Source organism: Seriola dumerili, unplaced genomic scaffold, assembly GCF_002260705.1.
Source record: "Seriola dumerili isolate Sdu_G_001 unplaced genomic scaffold, Sdu_1.0 BDQW01000291.1, whole genome shotgun sequence".
Lineage (NCBI taxonomy): Eukaryota > Metazoa > Chordata > Actinopteri > Carangiformes > Carangidae > Seriola > Seriola dumerili.
In genome coordinates this window covers 2237188-2260180 of record NW_019174546.1, presented here as the reverse complement: position 1 = coordinate 2260180, position 22993 = coordinate 2237188, and the positions used below count along the sequence as shown (strand labels likewise).

Below are 22993 nucleotides of genomic sequence, written 5' to 3'. Positions count from 1 at the left end.
CTGTGCTGAGTTACTACAGGCTTCACCCCGGGCAGCCATGCTGACTGCATGCAGCAGCCTGGAGGTCTGAGGCAACGGGAAGAAACTAGAAATGTGTTTATTTCTTCCCTCAATTAAAATAATATCAACCTCTTGACTGTAAAAGTAAAACGTTTTCTTTCTAAATTCAAGTAAATAGAGAAGGGCATTTTATTTTGAAGGAATGTCTAAACACTCTCACTCTCTCTCTTGTTGAGAAGATTGATGCCAGTCTCAGATCTGTACATTAAATATGAAGCTACAGTCAGATTGTTTCATCTTAACATGAAGCTTGGAAACAGGTAGCCATGCTCTGTTCATAAGTAGAACAGAGTGATATATCAGGAACGACTTGATGGAATATCATTATATCTGGCACAAATGTCCACTTGGACTCAAAGAGGAACTGATTAGAATTTGGTGGTCAAAGGTCAAAGGTCAAGGTGACCTTACAAAACACGTTTTTTGGCCATAACACAGGAATTCATATGCTTATTTTGACAAAATACACTTAATACCTTCATAATCTTCTCCACATATACAGTGTTATATGAGTCTGGACAGTCAACTGCAACTTGACTGGTTGCAACCATGAGGCAGTAATTACCAGCCACAACAGTGGGGCTGTGTGTGTGTGTGTGTGTGTGTGTGTGTGTGTGTGTGTGTGTGTCATCATGGCAAAATATGGTTGTGGAGATGCCTTCTCTAGCCACAACTGCCACAGACACGGTTTTGAGGAATTTGGCAGAATGAATTTTACACTGATGATGACTTTATTTTTGTAAAAAAAATACCACAGAAATTGAATTATTCATGTAATTTTTTTTCTCTTAATATATAATGTTCTCAAAGCAAAACTAAATAGGGATTCTGACTGACAGAAATTTGAAGATTTTCTTGAAACGGCTGATACAGATTCACATGGTGAAAACAATACCAGCCGCACTGTCGCAGCTGGTAACGAGACAAACAGACAGACAGATAGACACAGACAGAGAGACACAGACAGAATGGTCATGCTCCCTCAAACTCTCACACTTTTGCATTAGACATTGTATAAATGCCTGTGCTGGTGTGTTGGTATGGTGGTGGGTGAGTGTGGGGTGTGTGTGAGATAAAAAAAAGGGAAACAGAAAAAAAAGTGAGAGAGGTCTGATGAACAGATCTGTGCATTAGTTGTACATTTATGTCTCTGAAGAAGACCGGAGAGCAAACCCGATGAAAATCAATTTCATCCACTCAGATAGAAGATCACAACTGAGTTAACAGATGTACCACAGGATGTTGTAAACAACTAGTTGACGTTGGGGCATACGATGTTGACAGCTCTCACAGTAAATAGATGCTATAGAAGAAACAGTGAGAAGAAATATAATGTGTGTTTTATAAGTATGACATGATGTTGGCTCAAGGTCCTTAGAAATCCTCCAAAGTAAAAGTCATAGTGTTTGTGTTAAATGGGTTTCATACATCATTATAAGCATAGGACATTGAATAATTTCATACTTTGATCTCCAAAAGAAATTCATTAAAAAAATTAAACTGCCAGTTAACTTGTTCACGTCACGATTTCTGGTATGAAGAAGTTTTTAGTTTCTAGTGGTTGATAAAGATAGTTAGATTGAACTGCCTTTCTATGTGCACTTTAGCTCCTCTTCCTGTGTGAATGAGTGTGGCGGCTTTGGCAGTAACCAGGTGTCTTGTGGCATGTAAGAACCCTGTTTGTAGTGTAAGAGGCCATCTGTAAAACTGCAAAAGGCCTCTGCATTCTCACAACTTATTTACGGCAGTCAAAATTCTGTCTTTCCTGAAACAAAAAGAAAATCTGCCTTTCAAGTGAGATGATTTCACATTTGCAATGTGGTTTTATGTAGCTGCGGCCGTAACATTTAGTTGTGTATCACTATTCCACTATTAGACATCTGAAACACGCTCTAATCTAAGGGTTGCACAGGAATGAGTTGATTCAAGAAAATCTTTGAATTGCTGTAAATTAGACTCCCTGTTACTTTTGCTTTGAGAACATTATGTATTATGATAAAAGATTACATGAATGATTTGATTTCTGTGGTATTCTTTTTGCAAAAACTTTGTCACCATCAGTGTACATTTCACTCTGCTGCACACATCACAACTGATTTAACACTAGTGATAGTTTAGGCCGGTCTGTGTGCAGGTCTGGTTTTTCTTTTCAAACAACTGTAGTGCAAAAGGAGAATAACTGAAGAAGAAAAAGTAGAATATCAGTTCTCTAAGGGAGAAGGAAAAAAATCAAACATTTGTTTACTCTGTGTAATGAAATACAAATCCTTTTAGGCTGTCTTGAAAAGAAGTTGTTCTCATACCTTGTCTGATGATCCGAGACTCAGTTTAAACCACATGTGAGCTGAGAAGCAAACCCACAAGATGAGCTGAAGTCCAACTGCCGTGGTTAGTGTGGCCTACTTACAAAGTGTATTTTGAATCCCCAGAGCACCATAAAAAAAGTATAACGAGAGTTCTTACACCATGTTATAAATTGAATGTTCATATCTGTCATTCTGCAGAGGCCAAAATAGTAATTCTGCTGTTTAAAAAGTTAAACCTTATAATCTAATTTTAACACCAAACACGCAAGAATTCTTCCAAATGTCTTTTTTAGGTCCCCAAAACATTGTAAAAAAAAAAAAATATATATAGCCGTGTTGTTTTTCAATGAGTATGTACACACCCTACAATAGCAAGCAGGTCCTTCTACCAAAGCACAGCCAATGAGGAAAAAATGTTATAAATGATGTGATTAACACAGAGTTGTGATCAAGAATACATTATTAGCTACATAGCAATTATGATGCAAAACTTGATGGATTTTTAATGCTTTTTGCAGCTGCGGGAGGTTAATGAATCTGTTGTTGCTAGCTTGTTTTTAACACACACTTTTCTTTAATTACTTTTTGGGCATTTTATATCATTATAAGATAGCAATAGAAATGAGAGAGAGAGAGAGAGAGCGAGAGAGAGATAGAAATCAAAAGTCCCAGGTCAGTTTAGACTTGAAGGTGTTGCAGTTCATGGTCAGTATCTTAACCACTTAGCTAGCAAGGCTTCCCAACTCAGTATTATCATGGTTGTAGCTAATGTGTTTCTACCTGCTGGGACACTGCTAAGCATATGTATGCTGAATAGCTGTTACGGTGTTATGAAGGTCTTGTATTAACTAGTTGGTTGCTAAGTCATTGCTAATAGGTTGTATCTAGTGTGTTTATTGGTGGTTGCTATGTTGCTTTCAAATAGTGGCTGCTAAATGGTTGCTTAAGGGTAGCTATTGGTTGCTTTGTGTTTATTAAGGTGTTACTTGGTGATATACGGTTTTAAGTGTATTTTCTAAAATAGTTGTTGCTGTGGCATTTTCAAGTGATTTCTATGGCTTCTGCAGATTCCCATGGTTATAATTTGTGAGCATCAAAAAACACAATAATACTGAGCAGTGAAAATACAATACAATGTCCATTAAAACCTTAAACAGTGGACTTTGGCTTACATGAGGCATTCATTTTTGTTTGGGTTTCTGGCAGTCTTGTATTACTGAGAGTTAGATACTATATATCTGAGCTTTGAGAAAAATCTGATATTCCCAGCTGTAATTATGATTTGAATGTTGATGTGAAGTCAGACCCTGGTAATTACAATAACTATTGCATTAGCACAGCAAATCTGTTTTTCTGTCTCTGTCTCTCTCACACTCCGTCTCTCTGTCGAGCCATTCGTGAACATGATTTGACACTTTGTTTCTCCAGGTTATGGACATGCTGTCCAAGCTCTCTTACACAACGACTGCACAGCAAGCAGGATTCAAGTAAGTCACACAATGTTAAAAACATTTAACATTTGATTTAAAGTTATCGAAGGCATGCAATTTTTTGTTTTTACCATACACCTACGCTTCACCTCCATCTCCTCCTCCCCTTACCGACATTATAGCCACACTTAGCCACACCTCACACAGTAATTTCCAGTTTTACTAGGTGTTGTGCCTTATTACAAGAAATGAAAATGCCCAATTCCCAAACACTATAAACAACGAACAATCAGTTTATTTAAGTTTTTAAAAACAGCAGTAAGCCATGGGAATAAGAAATATATAATATAATATAATATAATTCTATAATAATAATTTTATAATAACAAAATTTCTATTACTATTAATTTGAACTACTTTACATTTGCATTATGTAAAATTTTCCTCTGTTTTTGAACTTAGCAATGTGGGAATTGCAAATCCATCTTAATAAAATTAGGCATATGGCCCCACTTGCTGTTTTTTTAAAGCTGCACTAGTAAATCTGTAAATTATTCCACTCTAGTTGTAACCAGTCCATGTCCTTTTAATATAAGGGATAATATAGTCCCTTATTAGTCCTGCGGTGGGGAAATTTGCAACAGCTTTTCTGTTTTAACAAAGAATTTTTGGCTGCTGCACAAATTATAATAGATTTTTGATACATCAAAAGTTAGTTTCCTGCCCTAAGTCACTCATCAATAGTTTTTTCATAGTGATTTTTCTGTTGAACACTGAACCTCTTTGCTGTCATTTCTAGGCCATTTCCAACAGAGGAGAGCCTAAAAGACGAGGACATTTGCAATAATCTGGAGGATTTGATTGAGTATGTATGAAGCTCCTCTCTGTGGGCCCATTAATGGTGTTGATAGAACATGATTATTTTGCTCAGTAGCAGAACCAACTCTGCTCATCATCCATGCTCTCCAGGGGTCTGGACACCCACATGTTTTGGTAAAAGGCTTGGCTCCGTTTCTCTGTTACTGTCAGAGGAAATGAATGAGTAATTCTGCATGTTTTTGCTGAGTGCTTGCATACCACCCACATCAAGGTTCTGGATGGGTGCTGTTGACAGCTTGATTGATTGTTAAGAGGAATACTGGTAATAATATATGTATAGCACAAATGTAGTATTTGTATTATTTTCATGTCACATCAGAATTTCATATCATGATTTCTTTGAATTGTGCATTATGCCTCTCTGAAGTTTTTCATTCATTTCATTCAATTCCATTACTACTACTAGAGTATGAAAGAAAGAGCAGCCAAGTCTTGATTTTCGATGTATTACATTGTAATTTGTGACTGATAATCAACACATTTTAGAGATGTTAATATGCGTGTCTGTATACGCACGTGTGTTACAGTGAGAATGTCCTTGAGGACGAGGATGACTTGTACGCAGCGGTCTATGGGCTGGAGGAAGACTACGCAGGGGGAGAGATCTATGAAGATCTCATGAGAACCGAGCAGCCTCCCCCACTGGTACCACTATGAGCCAGCCGCACACACATGCACACACACACACACACACACACATGAACACGTTTAATATTCCAGCTTCAGGGGGGTGGGATGTTGTTGGATTATAACCCACAATATTTTAATTTGTGTATACAGTCCTCTTCTGTAACTCAGCATCAGGATGTATTTAAGTACTGAGAGTTTTTACATAAATATAAGTAGCAATACAACAATGTAAAAATACTCCATCACAAGTAAAAGTCCTGCATTAAAAGTATTACCAACAAAATGTACTTTAAGTGTCCAAAGTGAAATTACTCATAATGCAAAATGACCCTTCTCACAGTGCTATATCATTATATTGATGCATGTACATGTAAGCAGCATTTTAATATTGTAGCTAGTAAAGGTGTAGCTAATGTTGACCATTTTATTTATATGGTTGTGTTGCTTAATCTGTAACAATGTGTCATATTTATGATGTAATACATTTCGATATAATATGAGCAACTAATAACTATAGATGTCATATGAATGTGGTAGATATAAAACTTTCTTCACTGAAATGTAGAGGAGTACGTGTGTTAGGTAGGATTAAATGGAGATACTCAAATACCCAATTACAAGGACGTTAAAATAGTACTTCAGTAAATGTATTTAGCTACTTTTCTGTAGAGTACCACAGGGGTCTATTTTAGGGCAGTTATTACTTACAGTTACCTACCCTTCATGTTACCTGTCAAGTGTATGCCAATGATGCAATTGTACTTGTAAAAATATACAATAACATTTTTTGTTTGCGTTTAACTGTTAACATGAATGTTTTCAGGGGATGTAAATGAAACCAGCCATAAACCAACTGAGACAAAATCACTGAAGATTTGGTTATATATTCCTGATTGACCAAAATCATATCAGATAATAAAAGATACAAAATTAGTACAATACTCCTAAAATATACTATAAATGATAGTATTATCAAAAGTAAAGCAAATATTTACAGGTCATATGTAATAATACTACTTTTTTTGAAAACACTGTAGCTTGTAAATAGTTTATTTTAAAAAAGAAGTTCCAGAGGAAGAGTTCCATCATTTGTGATTTCGTCTGAATACACTGAATATACACCTTCTTTCCTCACTCTTCTTTCTTGTTTGCAGCTAAACATACAAAAGCAAATCACATGTTTCTCCATCAGATAGTAATATAAAAGGAACATTTGCTAACTTGTATGTCTTTCTAGAAGCAGGCAGAGGTAGATGTGAGGAGCTGCTGCCTTACGGAGATCAAACAGACGGAGGAGAAATACACAGAGACCCTGGAGTCCATCGAGAAGGTACTGAACCTCGTTTAATAGTCTCTGCATTGAAATTGCATATTGTTAAATGGCTAATGGTAGGTTTCTATCTTAATCTGATTTAAGCAATTCAATGATATTATTTTAACAGCATTTGTACAGCACAGTAGGCATGACAGGTGTTTTAGGGGCATTTGAGGGAAATTCACAGTTATCAATTCCCTATCAGCTTGCTATCTGACATCTGATATGAAGTCTGTTATTGCTTTCAATATGAGTACACCAAAGCTGTTGCAGTTATGTCACTGATTATTACGAATTACCTTTCACATTGTTTATAGCTTCCAGCTAAATAATCAGTAAGTGAAAGAATACGAGGAGTGATGTTAAGAGGTTTCATTTGGGGTTTTTTTTTTTTTAAATTGTTTCTTTCCCCAGTATTTCCTGAATCCTCTGAAGAAGTTCTTCTCTGCAGCTGAAATTGATAAAGTTTTTGTCAACATTCCAGTAAGTCCCACAAGTTTCCCTTCTTGTCACATGACATGAAAATAACATGTCCTTGCCTAGATGCTGATGGCTTCCCTCTCTCACCCAGGACCTGGTTAAAGTTCACAAGAGCCTGATGGTTGATGTGCAGGACTCCATCTTGAACAAAAATGCCTTAAATCTCTACCAGATTTTTATCAGCTACAAAGAGAGGTAATCATGAACAACACTCATTTATATTTATTGTTAGTTTGCAGGAGAAAGTATGAAAGTGCACTTTTGATGCTGCTTCTCCTCACAAGATTCTTGTACGTGAGGCCCATGAGGTGTGTTGATATGTAAGTCAAAAGGCAGTTATGCCTCAGTAATCGGCTTTACGTGCGCAGAAGGTTTCATTTTAGGTTCACCGGACCACTGTACTTTCCCTTACAATTTGCTATTGACACACTGGCAGAAAAGTTGTGATATATTGTCTATACTCCTTTTACATCTGACATTTTAACTGTGCAGCTGTTCTGCACGCAGGCTGTTAGCCATTCACCAGTTTTACATTTGAATTATGTGACAAGCTTGTTGCTATCTGTGTTAAAAAATTGTATGTGTATAAAATTCATGGTGAACATCATTCACACAATGTATTTGATAGTTTTTTATTGTTTGAGAAATTACCCTCTTATATTAGAGGGAAGATGTCCTTGTCAGTTATATAAGTATCATGATGTAGTGTAGATGACTGTCCTGTAACACATTCTGTATCAGAGAATCTCTGGAGTCTATCTTTACCATGAGCAACTTGATTGCAACATGACATATATAATATCATATCTAATATTTTCTGTAAGCACCATATCACTTTTGAACTCACTCACTTGGTGTAAATTAGTTGTCATGGCCTCACTAACCCTTTCCTCTGGATCGTAGACTGCTCATTTACGGAATATACTGCAGCCGAGTGGAGATCGCCATCGCTGTTTTAGACCTCATTTGCAAAGAGAAAGAGGATGTCCGCCTGAAGCTGGAGGTTAGACACCTGAAGAAGTTGGCCTGTCAATAACACACATTTACACACAACCCCTCATATGCATAGATTTAGTTTTCCAGTGGCCCCTAGTGTATATTTTGTGCGCTACACATACACTATGACTATTTTTATTGCATTGTGTCTTGTTCAATCCAGCCTTGACAAAATTGTAAAATGAAAAAAGATACTATGCTATTTTAGTAACAATTGATTTCATGTGATGGATTTTTAATAAAAATAAATGTTAGAAAAAAGAAATAGCTACATTATAGCTTATAACAAAAGCTCTGAGCTCTGTGTAGGCTCTTATAGTGTATATATAAAGTAGAATATACTCGATTGTAGAAAAGAATACAAAACTAGGCCACACTCAACTTTATAGATCGGCTTTCTGACAACTGTGGGCCCTAAAATAAAAACGTGAACAGACACAAGCTGTGAACAAATGCATTGTTTTGTCCCTTGGTTGACCCATCCTTGTGAAAAATCTCAGTAACACAAAATAAAATGACACAAATGTGTTGTGTGTTGTATTTATTCCAGGAGTGTTCCAAAAGGGCCAACAATGGGAAGTTTACACTGAGGGACCTGCTGGTTGTCCCGATGCAGAGAGTCCTCAAGTATCATCTCCTTCTTCAGGTATGATTCTGTTGATTGAGGCAGGAGCGTCAGACTGAGACTTTCTCAACAGTCTTTTTAAGAAACACCACCAGCTCATGTTAAAGTTAGCTCCTTCTGACTGGTTTGTTAATCACTAATATGATTCTGGAGATTTGACTTGACCTTTGGCAATATACTTTTATTTTGACAGAATTATTACTTTATACATCCAATGGAAAATTTAGGGCTCTCGTGCCTTTCTCACATCACACATCACAGTAGTTGCTGGGGCAGAAATGAGTATCCATATTGCCCAGATATTACCTGCTGTTGGAGGAGTTCAAACTTTGTCATTTTGTCAGCGTTTATTACAGCTGATTCAACATGCAGGATATTGCTCATGTAGTATAAAAGTGTCCACTTGGTGGCGACATTCTCCACATATTTGCCGCCCTTCACAACCTCTGAGCAGATCCACACTGCAAAAAAGCATGTCTTTTGACAAGTCTCATTGACATTGACGAGTCGAGCATTTTCTTCTTCTTTCTCTAATTTCACTTTGCCAGTTTGGCTCTAGACATTTCAGCTTGCAGAATTTCTACAATGTTCCTCAAACAAATATTTTTAAAGAGTGTCTGTCATCTGATGAAAAAATTATGTACAATTGAAATCATAACTAGATTTCATATTTATTTGATGTCTGATTATAGTTCTTAGACATGTTTTGTACCCTTTTGCTTCCTGTAAAAACAGAAATGCAGCTTTTCAAAGTTCCCCAATTTAATTTCCCGATAACTGTGTGACACTCCCCTGGTTAGTATGAATCAGAGGTCAGACTATAACTGAGAGGACAGATCAGGACAATGACTAGAGAGCTGTTTTAAATTGTTGCAGAGGGTAAAGGCCTGCATGGTAAATGGTGGTGTTGTCAACCACCCCCTTGAGGAGAGGGGAATGGAGCAAAAAGGGAAGAAAGTGAAGAGCAAGTGGTGAAGCGGAAATTAAGTGAGAGTAGATACAGCAGCGCTGTAGCTTTCAGCACACGAAGGAAGAGTTAAGCTCTTCATTTTGTAATGTTATTAGAAAGGTAATGAAGGGTAAACACACCTTAAGTAATTCCACACATCTTTGATATTAAGCACCTGTAATGTACATAGCACTGTAACTATGATTAAATCTTGATGATATAATTTTCTAGTACACATAACACACACGTTACATATAGCAAATACAGTGTCGGCAGCATCTGTTATTAACAAGCAGCATCTGTCTAGAAATAAGCAAAAGTCCAATGTAAGCTGCAACAAAAAATGAAGCTCAGTGCTGTAATATGCTGTCCTGCTAAAATGGTGAGACTGGTGTCACATGGGAAAATTGAGTTTTATGTCATGATATGTAATTATATTTACATTGACATGACTGTCTGTCTGGACTAGTATGAGGTTATTTGTCGCCTTTGCTGTTTGACTGGTGTTTTGATGGTAATAAAACCAAAGTCTTCCCACAGGCGCCTCTGGACAAATGTTATCAACAGATTGGTTCCTCAGCGTAAAATATACTTCCATGTGTTGATTAATCAAATAGACGTGTGTGTGGGTGTTGGCAGGTGGTCAGAAAATCTTTTTTCCACTACTGTATTTGTGTTAAGCTGCACAGCTTCATGACTGTATTCATACATGTTTTGTTGATTGTATTTGAGAGAAAGAGAAATCCTATTTATCTATCAGTTTAGCTTTATTTTGCAGTTCATTAAAGTGAATGAGTAGATGGAGCCAGTGTTAACTATTTACAGTTTTATTGGGTAATTTATTAAAAAACACTGCATTATATTTTATTAACTGATTCCAGGTTTTGCAAGTTAAATCTTACCCTGCGAAGTAACTCGTAACTGTAAATGATGGAGTGCACTAAAAACAACATGATATTCCTCTGAAATGTAGCGGACAAGTAGCATAAAATGAAAATACTCAAATAAAGTACAAGTACCTCAAAATTGTACTTATGTACAGTGCTTGAGTAAATGTTCTTTGTTACATTCCATCCCTGCTTTTTGCTGTACACCTGAATGACATTGGTGTAGTCTTACAAAGTAGAACAAGTCAAAAGAAAAAAAAAAAACTTTCTATCTGTCTCTTTCTATTTACCTTTATTCTTAGTGTATGAAAATATAATTTGTATGTTATCACCTGAACCATACTTGTCAATCTTTTCCTAAATATCAGTTTTTACTGCTGACAAATCAGAATAAACTAAGAGTACAAAAAATACTTTTTTCCTATGAAAACAACATAAGCGTAACAGTTTTTCACACAAGTTACTTTAAAGTCATCTTCATTATCAAATCAATAATCCAGCTACTCATGCCAAATGTGTCCATGCAATTCTCTCTCCCCCTCTAACAGGAGCTAGTCAAACACACTCACGATGCTGCTGACAAGAGCAACTTGAGGATCGCTCTTGATGCCATGAAAGTAAGTGCAGTGCTTATGGTAAATGGTCTGTAATCGCTGTGATTTCAGCTTGTTACTAGCAGCAGGATGATTTAGTGGATAATTCCAAACAGACCACAAACAACAAACTATCAACTTTTATCAGATGGAAAAAAGTCATAAATCATTCATGCTGCACTACTTCAGATTGATGTGTATTGATAAGAATTTTAAATTTCCATCACATTAGTGACTGCTGAATGCCCTCTTCATTCTGCCAGTGCTGAAAGGACTATAATATTTAAATGGTGTTCATGCTTTGGTCACAGAAGCACACAAAACACTGCACAACATAGACATGCATGTTTGAAATTAAATGAATGGTTTTGGGATTTGGTGTATTTATTTTTTTTTGCCAAGAGAAGATTCATACCACTTCCATATCTGTGTGTTAATTATGAAGCTACAGGAAACAACTGATTAGCTTAGCTTAGCATAATGACTGGCAGTGGGAAAACAGCCAACTTGGCTCTGTCCAACGGTAAGCACCTCTAAACCTCACTTACTAACATGCTATTTTTTTTCTTTTTATCTGTACCAAAATAAAAGTGTAAAAACAATAAGGTCAATTTTCAGGTGGTCATGTGTCGGACTTGAAATCACAACTTATCATTTTTACACTGACACTTATTAGTTTTAACAGATTGTCTGATTGACTCTGTTTCCAGTGTTTATGCTAAACTAAGCTAACCTAACCATCTCCTGGTTCCAGCTTCCAGGAGTGGCATGGGATCCTATCATCCTCTCAGCAAGAAAGGGAATACATTTAATCTGTTTTTCCCAAAGTTTTCAAACTATTCCTTTAAATGTACAGTACAGAATATCAATATTTTTCATCTAGGCTTTACAAAATAGATACGTGCTGAATTTTCCGACATATTTCACTACCTCCAGACTGAACAAACCCAATAATCTGTGTGCATTTGTGCGTCTGTGTGTGTCCGTGTGTGTCTGTGTGTGTCTGTGCTGCCCAGGACCTGGCTCAGTATGTCAACGAGGTGAAGAGAGATAATGAGACTCTGAGGGAGATCGAACAGTACCAGAGGTCTATCGAAAACTTGGTAAACCAAAAATCTTTTTTCTACAACTATCATCACCTGTTAGTGTACAGTTTGTAAGGGTGCAAAAAAATCGGGAAGACATGTTTCCTTTTAGCAAGTGGTCAGCTTTTGCAAGTGGATTTGCCCAGTGAGTCTTCCCCGCTAAATCTGGAATAGTCTGAGGGAATTAGCCAAAGAAGAAAACAAAGGAAGCAAAAACCAATTGAGACACTTGCATTAAATATACAAGACACCTGGTCCTTACTGTAAACTTGCAGGGTTGATACGGATAAAAGTTAACTTTCTTAACTTCCAGGTTACTGTGCATTCCTGCAATACGCTTACTTTTTACTTTATCGTATTTCTTTTTTTTCAGAATTATCTTCGAAGGATAATAAAGATAAAGTTTAACTTGAGGTCTAAGAACTCGGAGGTCATATATGATAGTAATTTGAAACCTGTTTAGGTTTTAGACAGTTGGTTGGACAAAAACAAATGATAATTTTCTCTGTTTAGATGATTAGTTAGGGTAATAATCAGCAAATTAATCAACAATGAAAATAACATTTGCTTGCAGACTCAAAGATGTTATGCAGAGCAACTGTATCCTAATAAATGTATTATAACTGTGATTAAAACATCAAATGAAACTTTCATATGACACATGAGGCAGAGAATGTAGGTTTAATCTTGCCCCAGGGCCATACAGAACAGAACAGAGCCCAGCACATGCAAGCTGTAATGGTTCGTATACACATCGTACACAATGCAAGAGATGCCATCACAAAGTTTGGCAACAACAAAGTAGAGCAGGCTGAGATGAGGTGGTGAAGGAAGAAATCATTTAATAGAACCAGTAACAGATTGGGGGGGGGGGGAGGGGGGGGGGGGGGCATAACAGCCAGCAGAAGGCACAATGAGTAAGAGAGCAAGAGAGCTTGTCAGATTATAAAGACATTCCTCTTGTCTTGATTGAACAAGATTGGTGACCTAAGTGAATGTCATTGCTGATAACAAGATACAACAAGAGATGGTGTCAGAACTTACATGACAGTCTGGAGGAGTAATATGGGGATCTGGTAGATATGTCTGCTGAAATAAATGTTTATTTGGGTTACATCTACTAGATAAAGCTGTGACAAATCTGATGGAACACTGTGTGACATAAAGAAACTATAGAGACAGATTGCATTTAAAATGTATTGGAGCTTGCTATTCTCAGTTAAAACCCAAGCTCAAAAGCTCTTATTTCATGTCAATAAAGAAATACACAGATCTTCTTTTAAACGGTTTAAATGGGATAATTCAGGAAGGTCTGATAGATCCCATCTGCATCAAAAAGATTGACATGACCAAATATTTTGCACATCAGGCTTGAGTCAAATGAGACACTGATATTACAAAAGAGGCCCAAGTCTGAAAAGTGTGTCCTTTGTGTTGTGCATGTGGTGTTCACGCAACCCCCTTTAATTTGCTTTCAGAATCAGCCTCTCATCACCTTTGGTCGGCCAAAAGGAGACGGAGAGGTGCGCATGATCTCCAGTGTTGACAAGAGGAAACAAGACAGGTTGTTCTAATTCAGTTTCAGTGTCATTAAAGAGAAATTAGGATTGCAGTTAGAAGAAAATACAAAAAATATTATAGTCCATAAAAACCAAATAAGGCGGATACATTCACAGTCATAAGATGCATCATTTCCTTTCTAATCTATTACTTTTAATTGGTCACAGTGATAGTATAATGATATAAAATTGTAGCTCTATAACTATCTGTCTTCTTATTGTACAGACACATCTTTTTATTTGATGTGGCTGTCATTGTTTGCAAGAGACGAGGAGACAACTATGAGATGAAGGACATACTCGACCTCAACTACTTCAAGATCACCAACAACCCCACCTCTGACAGAGAGGGCAAAAAGGTCAGTTGGGAAGAAAAACACAATACATGTTTGTATTTTTGAATTTAATATTTACTGTTCGTACTATGAAATAAGACTGGGTGTTTCTATGAAGCATCTGTTTGGCTGCAGATTTTATTGCTAAAATAAATGTAGGATACCTAATAAGAGTAATTCAGAATGACATCCTCTCATTAGCTGTTGCAGGGTAAGTTGCGTTTTATCTTTTCAGGTAAATCCTGATTTAGAAAGCTGCAAGGCTCTGTTTTGTCACCTCACACAGTTTATACAGAGTGCTATTTTTCGCCTTGTGGGAAGGTTTGCGGGCCGTATTGTAGTGAGGGGGACTTGTTGATGTCTTGTTGATGTATGCTCACAGATGGTGTCTTCTCACTCCGGTGCTGATTGCTAACGTGAAACTGACAGCTTGCCAGAGTGGGATGGTTCTGTGGTTTTTATCAAAGGGACTCCATTATCATCCTCATTTACTCTATTGTTCAGTCGTGATGTGTGTGTTTGTATGTGTGTGTCTGGGTTTTGAGTGTTTGTGTGGGACAATGTCATTGCAAAGACTGGTATTGTATATGCACGGTCATGGTCTGGATGTATTTTGTCTGTGTGTGTTTGTCATTATTCATGGTTGTGTCTGACACGGTTTCTAAATTAACAATCTTGTACTAAACATGGAATGACACAAACAGTGTCATATTGCTGACTGTGTCTGGATATGTCATTAACCCTTATTTTTATCCCATCCACCTCCCAACATAAAGCTCCATCGATCATGTGCTGCACAGAGAGACACAGACGCATGTATAAGAATTCATTTGTAGTGAGGGAGAGAGAAAGAAAAGAGCACGGAAAAGACAAATATTCTCAGACATAGGCAACTGCATCTGCCTCAATACACACCCGCAAACACACACACACGCACACCGCAGGACAGAGATGCTAATATCAGGTGATGAATGTGTGCAGTCCTCCAAGGCTGCTTATAGCTATATATCATTTTCTGCTAAATGAAACTTCAGAGTGTGAATGTGGTGCCACTGAGCACCCACACAGTCATCAATGATTTAACACTTCAGCAGAGCTCTAAAACACTCAGGACTTTGCAGGGCTGGCCAATCACTGACGGGTAAACCCTACCACTTTTCCTGTTATTAGATATGACACAACAAGCTGGAACGGATTAGGGTGGCAAAAGCCGAGAGGTTTGGGAATTGATTGAAAAATGCTCTTAAATATGTCCATGGGCAGGGCATTTAACCTGTAAGTGCTGCAGTGGAGCTACTTTGTGGCCAGTGGCTGAAAACTATGGCTTGTTTTTGGATAGCTGCCAAGCTGAATGTTTTGCTGAAGAGAAAACAAGTAAGCAGTCGTTCTGTTTTACACACGTTTTTTTTCATACAATAGATGTCTATAAGAAACGTGGCAGCTATAGTTGAAGTATTTGGCAGGTTTTTACTTTAGAAGTTTTGGTAATGCTCCTAAACGTAGGACTTTTGAACTTTCTTTTGAGCTTTGGTTCCTCTGAGGCGGATTAGGAGACTCTGCCTCAGCTTAAGTTGTCTTTGGGTAGAGTTCTGGTTAAACACACACTGCTGCAGATCCAGCAGCCAACACACTGTGGTTGGTCTGTGAGACTGGTGGCACCAGTCTTGGCACCACGACACAAAAACTAAAGCCAGTGAGGACTGATGACAGCATTACTAGCTGCACATCTGATTGAAATCATATTTGCCTTTCTTATCCTATCTGGTGTGATAGGACATAACACATTTTTGACAATATGTCAGACAGTGATGAAGAAAGGGTGAAGAGGAGGCTAATTTCGAGGAGATGACAGGTTTATGGAATTTCAAACAAAGGCAAACAACACCCCTTAAAATTCTGAAATCAGCCTGTTTTTTGTGCTTCAGACATGAGTAAAAGACTCATTCATTTCATTGCACGGTTACATGAGAAGATCAATACCAGTGTACTTTAAAGCTACATGCTAGCACCTGGTTAGTTTAGCACAAAGATTGGAAACAGTGGGGAACAGTTAGCCTGGCTCTGTCGAAATGTAACGAAATATGCTTAGCTAGTACCTCTAAAGCTCTGTAATTAACATGTCATATCTTGTTAACTCTTTAGAGAAACAAAAGTGTAATGTGCCCAACTGTGTGTTAGCCATGTGGAGTCTGGCCATCACAGTGAGGTTGCCCTCAACCCAGTCTTCATGTTAAGCTATGCTAAGCAGCTGCTGACTGCAGCTTTAAATTAGTTTTTCAGACATGATAATGGTATCAATCTTTTCATCTAACTCTCTGCCAAGAAGTGAATAACTAAGTTAGGAATAATTCTTTAGCATTAGATGTGTCATGGGGAACAGAGCTTTATTTTCCATTGGACAGATTAAACCTTGTGGGGATCCATATTTCTTCTCTCCAAGGTAACAACTTTCAGATTATAAATTTCTGACTTTGAGTTAAAAACTGCAATATTAGCTTGCCAGACTCGTCACCTTTACTTATAAAACATTGGAATTAACCTGCAATAACACAAGGGATTCTTGGGTATATTTTATTCTTTCCAGTTTTAACAGCCATACCACAAATAGAATTTATCTCGGCAGCTATCCTCCGGTATTTGAAACCATGCATCTTTTTATGTAACCGCCAGATCCAGAGGATCATGCTCTGTTTACGCTTAAACCGACAAATACACCATAACAATCTGCTGAGGGTTTTGCAGATTTATGACGGAAATGAAAACAAAAACATGCAAACCGGAAAAAGATGGAACTCAGACTGCTGTGTAACATTGCTAACAACTGACCTGCTGCGCCACCCGCCACCGAAAGTGTATATTCTGTGAGATAAGCATTACAGTATAAATTTAGCCATGGTATTTATAAATATGCAAATGTTCCAGCACTTGCATGAAAAAAATACATTTGGTTTGATTGTTGTCTTCTCCCTGACCTCCACAGTGGTGCTACGGCTTCTACGTGACTCACCAGCAGGGGTACACAGGCTTTGAACTCTTTTTTAAGACCAGGGAGCTGAAGAAGAAGTGGCTGGATCAGTTTGAAATGGCTATGTGAGTACACAGAGACACATGAACACCACAGTTCAGGCAGGTTGCAATCAACACAGAAGACCGCCGTGTGTATCATAGGAAAAAAACTCACTGTGTATGCATGTGTGTGTGTGTGTGTGTGTGTGTGTGTGTGTGTGTGTGTGTGTGTGTGTGTGTGTGTGTGTGTATGGTGTTTATTTGTCTTTGTTTGCATGCATGTTATTCCAAGGTCAAGAGAGGTGTTGACTCTTTCATGTGCACTGTTTGATCAGGTCTTAGCTGCAATCAAGCACACACTCCTGACAACAGTACGATAACACACGCACACACACATACAAACACACACACACACACATACAAACACACACACACACACATACAAACACACACACACACACATACAAACACACACACACACACGCGTGCACACACAAATACCCACACATACACACAAACCCACACATTAAACATAAACTGTTCCAAAGAGCTGCAAAACTACAAAGAAGCCACTCTGCCCCGATGGTTCTTCAAATCAGTGCTTTATGGAAGTATATATTTCTTTTGTATTATTTTGTAACTTTAAGTAGGAGGTTTGTGCAAGCAGATATCCTGCCTAAATCCTTTTGTATGTTGATTTGAGAGAATACAGTGTTGTTTTGACATTACACTCTGATTGACTGAACAAATGCTTTTGTGTTTGCGGTGGATATGTATAAAAAACAATATCCCCGTTCTGCACGCTGACTGCTGTCTGCTGTCTGCCATGGCCCTTCTAAATACGTTTTCACTTCTAATAGTGTGCTCAATTATTCTTTTATATTTGCATTGTAGAAAAACAACGTCGTGTGCAGGGGTGTACATTACACAATGCACATTTTTAATCTTCTTTTGTAGTCATGTATGAGTTCATACACTTCTTTGACCACGAGGCGCTTGACACCTGCTCAAAACCTGATGTGTAATTTCCAAAATTCAAAGACGAAATAACCATTTTCACAGTTGTCTTGAAATTTTTTATTTTTTTCACAGATATGGGGTGTGTGTCTGAAAACAGCTTTGTGCCACTGTGCATTGACACCAGAAGGGGCCCATTCAGAAAGTGAAAATTGTACCTGTAAAAAGGATGTGGGCTCCTGATGAAGGACTCACTTAGGGGAGCACTCAGTTTAAGTGGCTTCTGGATGGTGTGTTCAATACAAAAAAAAGACATTTTTGTGTCAGTCGTGTTTGTTCATGTTCCAGGGGGGGCTGCTTATGTCTGCTGTGCATGTTTCCCCTCTCATATTTGAACACATGCAGCTCAAAATTGGATTTGTCTGGGCTGATTCAAGTCCTCTTCATTTACACGTGCACATGTGCTTGGGGTGAAATTGCTTTTATGTCAGTGGAGGTGGAGGAAGAAACTGCAGATTGTTTGTGTCTCAACAAACTTATTTTATTTACTTGATAAAGAAATGATCAAGAATGTTTTGTAGATTGAGATAACTGAAAGAAAATTGCTCCCACAACTGAGACACACTCGCAAATGTAATTACCACACGCTAACAGCTTGGTTCTAAGGGTCTGCCTGTTGATCAATCAGTGCACAACTTTGGTCCAGACTGAAATGTCTCAACAACTATTGGATAGATTGCCAAGACATTTTGTACAGGCACCTATGGATCCCAGAGGATGAATCTTACTAACTTTTTTTTCCCCTCTTATTCTATGTTTCAGATCAAATATCCGGCCAGAAAAAGCCAGCCACAACTCCCACCAGTTCAAGATGCACACATTTGAAAGGATCACTTCCTGTAGCTTCTGTCACCTCTTGCTCAGGTACGATTCAGGCATTGTGAAGAACCCCTTCTATTTTGGATAATTATCTAGAACTGATGAAGTTGAGGGAGAGTAATAAAGTTGCCATGTGGTACTCAAGCCCACAACTGAGACCGGCTGAAGATAGAAACTGTAACTACACATGTTGTTCTAGGAGGGCGAACCACCATGTCTTATTGCACTGATGGTGTTTTTCTGTTCTTCGGAAAATCAGTCTTCAGCCAGTTTTCCTTTTCCTTAAATTTTCTTTATTTAGATTTAGTCCTTAAGTGAAAATAGCTTCTTATCGCTGGGTTTTAATTGAAATAAATAGTTGGTATACTGTTGTATAGACAGTTAAGTATGTCCGTTTTCAGTGGACAGTATCAGTTTTATGGTTCTGGAAAGCTGAAGGACATTTCCTGTGTCATTTTTCTTTTCTTGAGAGTGTGACAGAAGCCTGAAAATCCAAAATGTCAAGGTATTTCTCTTGAGGAGGCCGTTATAAATGAAATATATCCTGTGTTTTATTGTCTGCAGGGGCATCTTTAACCAGGGTTATCTCTGTCTCAAATGTGGGCTGGGGGCTCATAAGGAGTGTCTAGGTCGACTGGGAGTGTGTGGGAGAACAGGTGAGATGGAGCCTTACCAAACTCTTTTTCACTTTTTTGGCCCATCACAAGTTATCTTGAAAACTACTTGCATTTCTAAGATATTCACTCTGCATACTCGTGTCCCCTAAATCCACATTTTTTGGTGACCTTTACTCTAGCGCCATCATCAGGGCAATATTTCCACTTATCCACACAAAATATCAAAATCTAAAATGCAGATCGCCATGAAATTTACTGAGCACATTCATGCTCCCTAGAGGAGCACCTCGTTACATTTTGAGCACTCCACGAGCGTTCCTCTTGTACCGCCTTCATGTGAATCCTGTATTAGAAAAATGGCAAGTTACACTCTGACTCTTTTAAATTTTCAGCAGTTGGTTAATTGAAAGCTAATATACTGTGTTATATAGATATTTAGCAGTTGTTGCATCTTACTCCTGTGTCAAGCCGTAGCTCTTTGTCACCAGCCTGGTGCTTGAGCTCAGGTACATTACCTTCCCTGCATACACAGACAGCTAAAGGCAGCTCTGGCCTTTGACAAGCCTTCTTAGCCGAGGCACTGCGGTCTTTATGCATTCTGAGGCGTGATGAGGGCCAGCCGAGGTTGACAGTTGAGGTTGTATGTCAGGAAGCCACCACACACTCATATTGTATTCCCCTGTCTGTGTCTGTCTCTCACCTGACTGCAGATTCTGCCAAGCCGAGACCCAAGGTGAGACCTGGACTGTTACTGCTCTTTGACTTAGACACCAAAGCTAACATAATTAGTGAGGCACAACACAGCAGATAATATAATATACACCCACACATGTCCGCATGCACCGGAGTGTGCCACCACAATAGTACAGACTCTTTGCAATTATAATCAGTTAATACAATGGGATGTTTTAAAAGCTATTCTAGCTAATATAGCTAAATGATTATTTACATTTGGATTTAAATGGTGCATTAAAAACATTACAATCAAATACATGATAATCAAAGCATATTAAAATGCCCTCACCCCTCCTGCAACATTTCTTGATTGTGTTAATTTGAAGATTGCTTTATTTAATTGTAAGCCCTGCGCCGCATCAAAATTTAATGAAGTCCATCCCACAGAGTGAGAGCAGGAGCTCTGATTGGCCAGACTCCTATCAGCACATAACAGCTGGCCAGTCATAGTTCTTCCTATAGTTTTTATCACGATTTAACCATAAAATATAATTACACTATAAGAGTCGATATATTCTTATTCCAGTGGCACACTCAAAGCTCCATATCAATCACCTGTCATGTGTTTAGAAAATGATCACTGTATGATACCCTGGTGGGTGAAGGACAAAATGTAGATAAAAAGATCCAGTGTGTATGTATTAAAGTTTAAAGAGAACTGCTCAGAAACAGAATTCCTATATTTCACTCTTGATGTCTATCTTTCACTTTTAAAATGCTCAGACCATACATCGAAAGATTATACCACTCACAGATGATAGTTTTAAGAGTGGGCTATGACTGACTCCTCAGGTCAGGCTGATCCAGTACAGGGATTAAGAATGACCTCTCTTTATTTATCAGTCCCTTCATTTCTTCTTCTTCTTCTTCTTCTCTTCTTTTCCCTTTCCTCTGTCTTGCTTCATGCTTTCTCTCTCTGTTCACAGGAAAACACAGCACCACCGGACCCAGGTCAGTATGCCTTGACCACTTGAATGCTTTTGTTAACCTGCTGAGGGCTTTACGTGGTACCTCTTAAGCTCCTTTTATCTTGGTTTCTGTAGCAAAACAGAAACACAGACAGGATGAAAAGGAGACGGTTAGTCAGAGGCCAAAGTGAGACCTGGAGCAGATAGATGGTGCTTTAAAGCTAACCCTCAGATGTTATCACACCCTACCCATGTCTCTGATCAAATATTACTCAGCTCCCTCTTTTTGCCACAAAAACCCTGAAGATGTCTCTTAGAAATGCTCCCTGACATGAATTTATCCACGGGGTTCAAAGGAGGAAATGAGCAACTGCAGTTTCCTCTTGACAAATATATTTGAGTTAGAATAACCAATGAATAACAGGTTGCAAAAGGAATCCTTAACCAAAGCACAAAAAAAGCCCTTTTCTCACCGCATGCCGTGATTCCTAAACCCTAGACGGCATTGAGATGAATTGGAGTAGGTGGAATCATTATGAGAACCGCGGCAGGAGAAATACTGGCAGAAAAGCACTTCCAGCAGTCTATATGCCTCGGCCTCAACCGCTGAGCTGTGCCTTCGTGATAAATCAATTTCCATAAGGGGCTTTATGAGAAAGACAGCCGTGCTTATTGTTCTTATTAAAAACATGAATGTGAGATATTCCATTAATCTGAGGTCACCGTAATAGTTTCCTCGGGCTGGTTTGCTACGGAGCCGTGGCTGGAAGGGAGATGTGTCTGAGGGGGCTAGATGTGTGAGTCAGAGGAGAGTAAGTGGCTGTGTCTTTTAAGTTGGCAAGGGTGTTTAGTCTTAGCTTTAGCCGGATGCTTGTGGCTGTATTTTGTCTGCCACGCCGAGGAAAGATTGGTGCTGCGCCGTTCAGGAATCAAAGACATGAATTTTTCTCTATAGTAAATTGCTGCTTTTTAGGGACGGTGCCATTTCGGTGGTTTAAACCTCAATCAAAAGAAGTCCCACATTCATCAATTGTGAATTTGCTTTACGCACATGATTAGTGCAAATAATTACTAAATGGCTGGCACTACAAACTGCATATTTTCTCACTTGCCTTTATTATTATCTCGACCTTTTGGTTTTCTTAGTTCGGGTTTTGAGATTTCTGCTGTCACCTCAGTACAATGGAGTTCTGATTGAAAGTTTTCTCGTGTGGTGCTCGTAGCAGTGAGAATTACATTTAAAGAACACCTTTACAGCAGCCAAAAAAATCTTGCGTTCACCTACCCCCAGTGGTTAAATTTATCACCCTCCTGCAGAGATGTAAAAGTGAACTGCAGGGTGAGTACACTGTGACATTACTGGACCATATAGTTACAGGTGGACCAGAGCAAGCTTCTGACCACAGGTGAAAAATAAAAATAATCATCAAAATTAAAATCATAAAGACATCTTCCAGAAACAATGTCCATGTTCTCTGCATTACCAATAGAACACTAAATTTACAGTTTTCATTGATACCTCTCCATTTTCACCCCCCCACACCAGCATTACTGAACCTGTGACAGTCATATAAATCAGCCTATAAATCAAACAAATCAACTGATTTTTTTAAATTTAATCAATTAGGGTAAAAGGGGTTCATCATAATGCCCATGTGATATTTTACCGGGTAGGAATTTAATGAAAAAAATGTTCTCAGTGAGAAAAGGTCAGAAAGAGCAAAACAAGAAAAACAGAAAGTACATCAAAATATAAATTCGA

The 22993-nt window shown here is 38.2% G+C and overlaps 1 protein-coding gene across 2 annotated transcripts in view; it reads left to right on the top strand.

Annotated features, from left to right (window-relative positions):
* LOC111231041 (guanine nucleotide exchange factor VAV3-like) overlaps window positions 1–22993 on the top strand; it is a 45098-nt gene that overhangs the window by 5800 nt on the left and 16305 nt on the right. The window contains exons 3-19 of one of the 2 annotated variants that reach the window (XM_022757999.1): window positions 3795–3853; window positions 4596–4661; window positions 5203–5320; window positions 6546–6635; window positions 7035–7103; window positions 7192–7295; window positions 8004–8103; window positions 8647–8742; window positions 11106–11174; window positions 12167–12253; window positions 13714–13799; window positions 14021–14153; window positions 17110–17219; window positions 18915–19016; window positions 19536–19627; window positions 20299–20321; window positions 21250–21274. In XM_022757999.1, coding sequence (XP_022613720.1) covers window positions 3795–3853; window positions 4596–4661; window positions 5203–5320; window positions 6546–6635; window positions 7035–7103; window positions 7192–7295; window positions 8004–8103; window positions 8647–8742; window positions 11106–11174; window positions 12167–12253; window positions 13714–13799; window positions 14021–14153; window positions 17110–17219; window positions 18915–19016; window positions 19536–19627; window positions 20299–20321; window positions 21250–21274 — 1429 coding nt within the window. Of the gene's footprint in view, window positions 1–3794; window positions 3854–4595; window positions 4662–5202; window positions 5321–6542; window positions 6636–7034; window positions 7104–7191; window positions 7296–8003; window positions 8104–8646; window positions 8743–11105; window positions 11175–12166; window positions 12254–13713; window positions 13800–14020; window positions 14154–17109; window positions 17220–18914; window positions 19017–19535; window positions 19628–20298; window positions 20322–21249; window positions 21275–22993 lie in introns of both variants that reach the window. The other variant, XM_022757998.1, reaches the window with a different exon arrangement.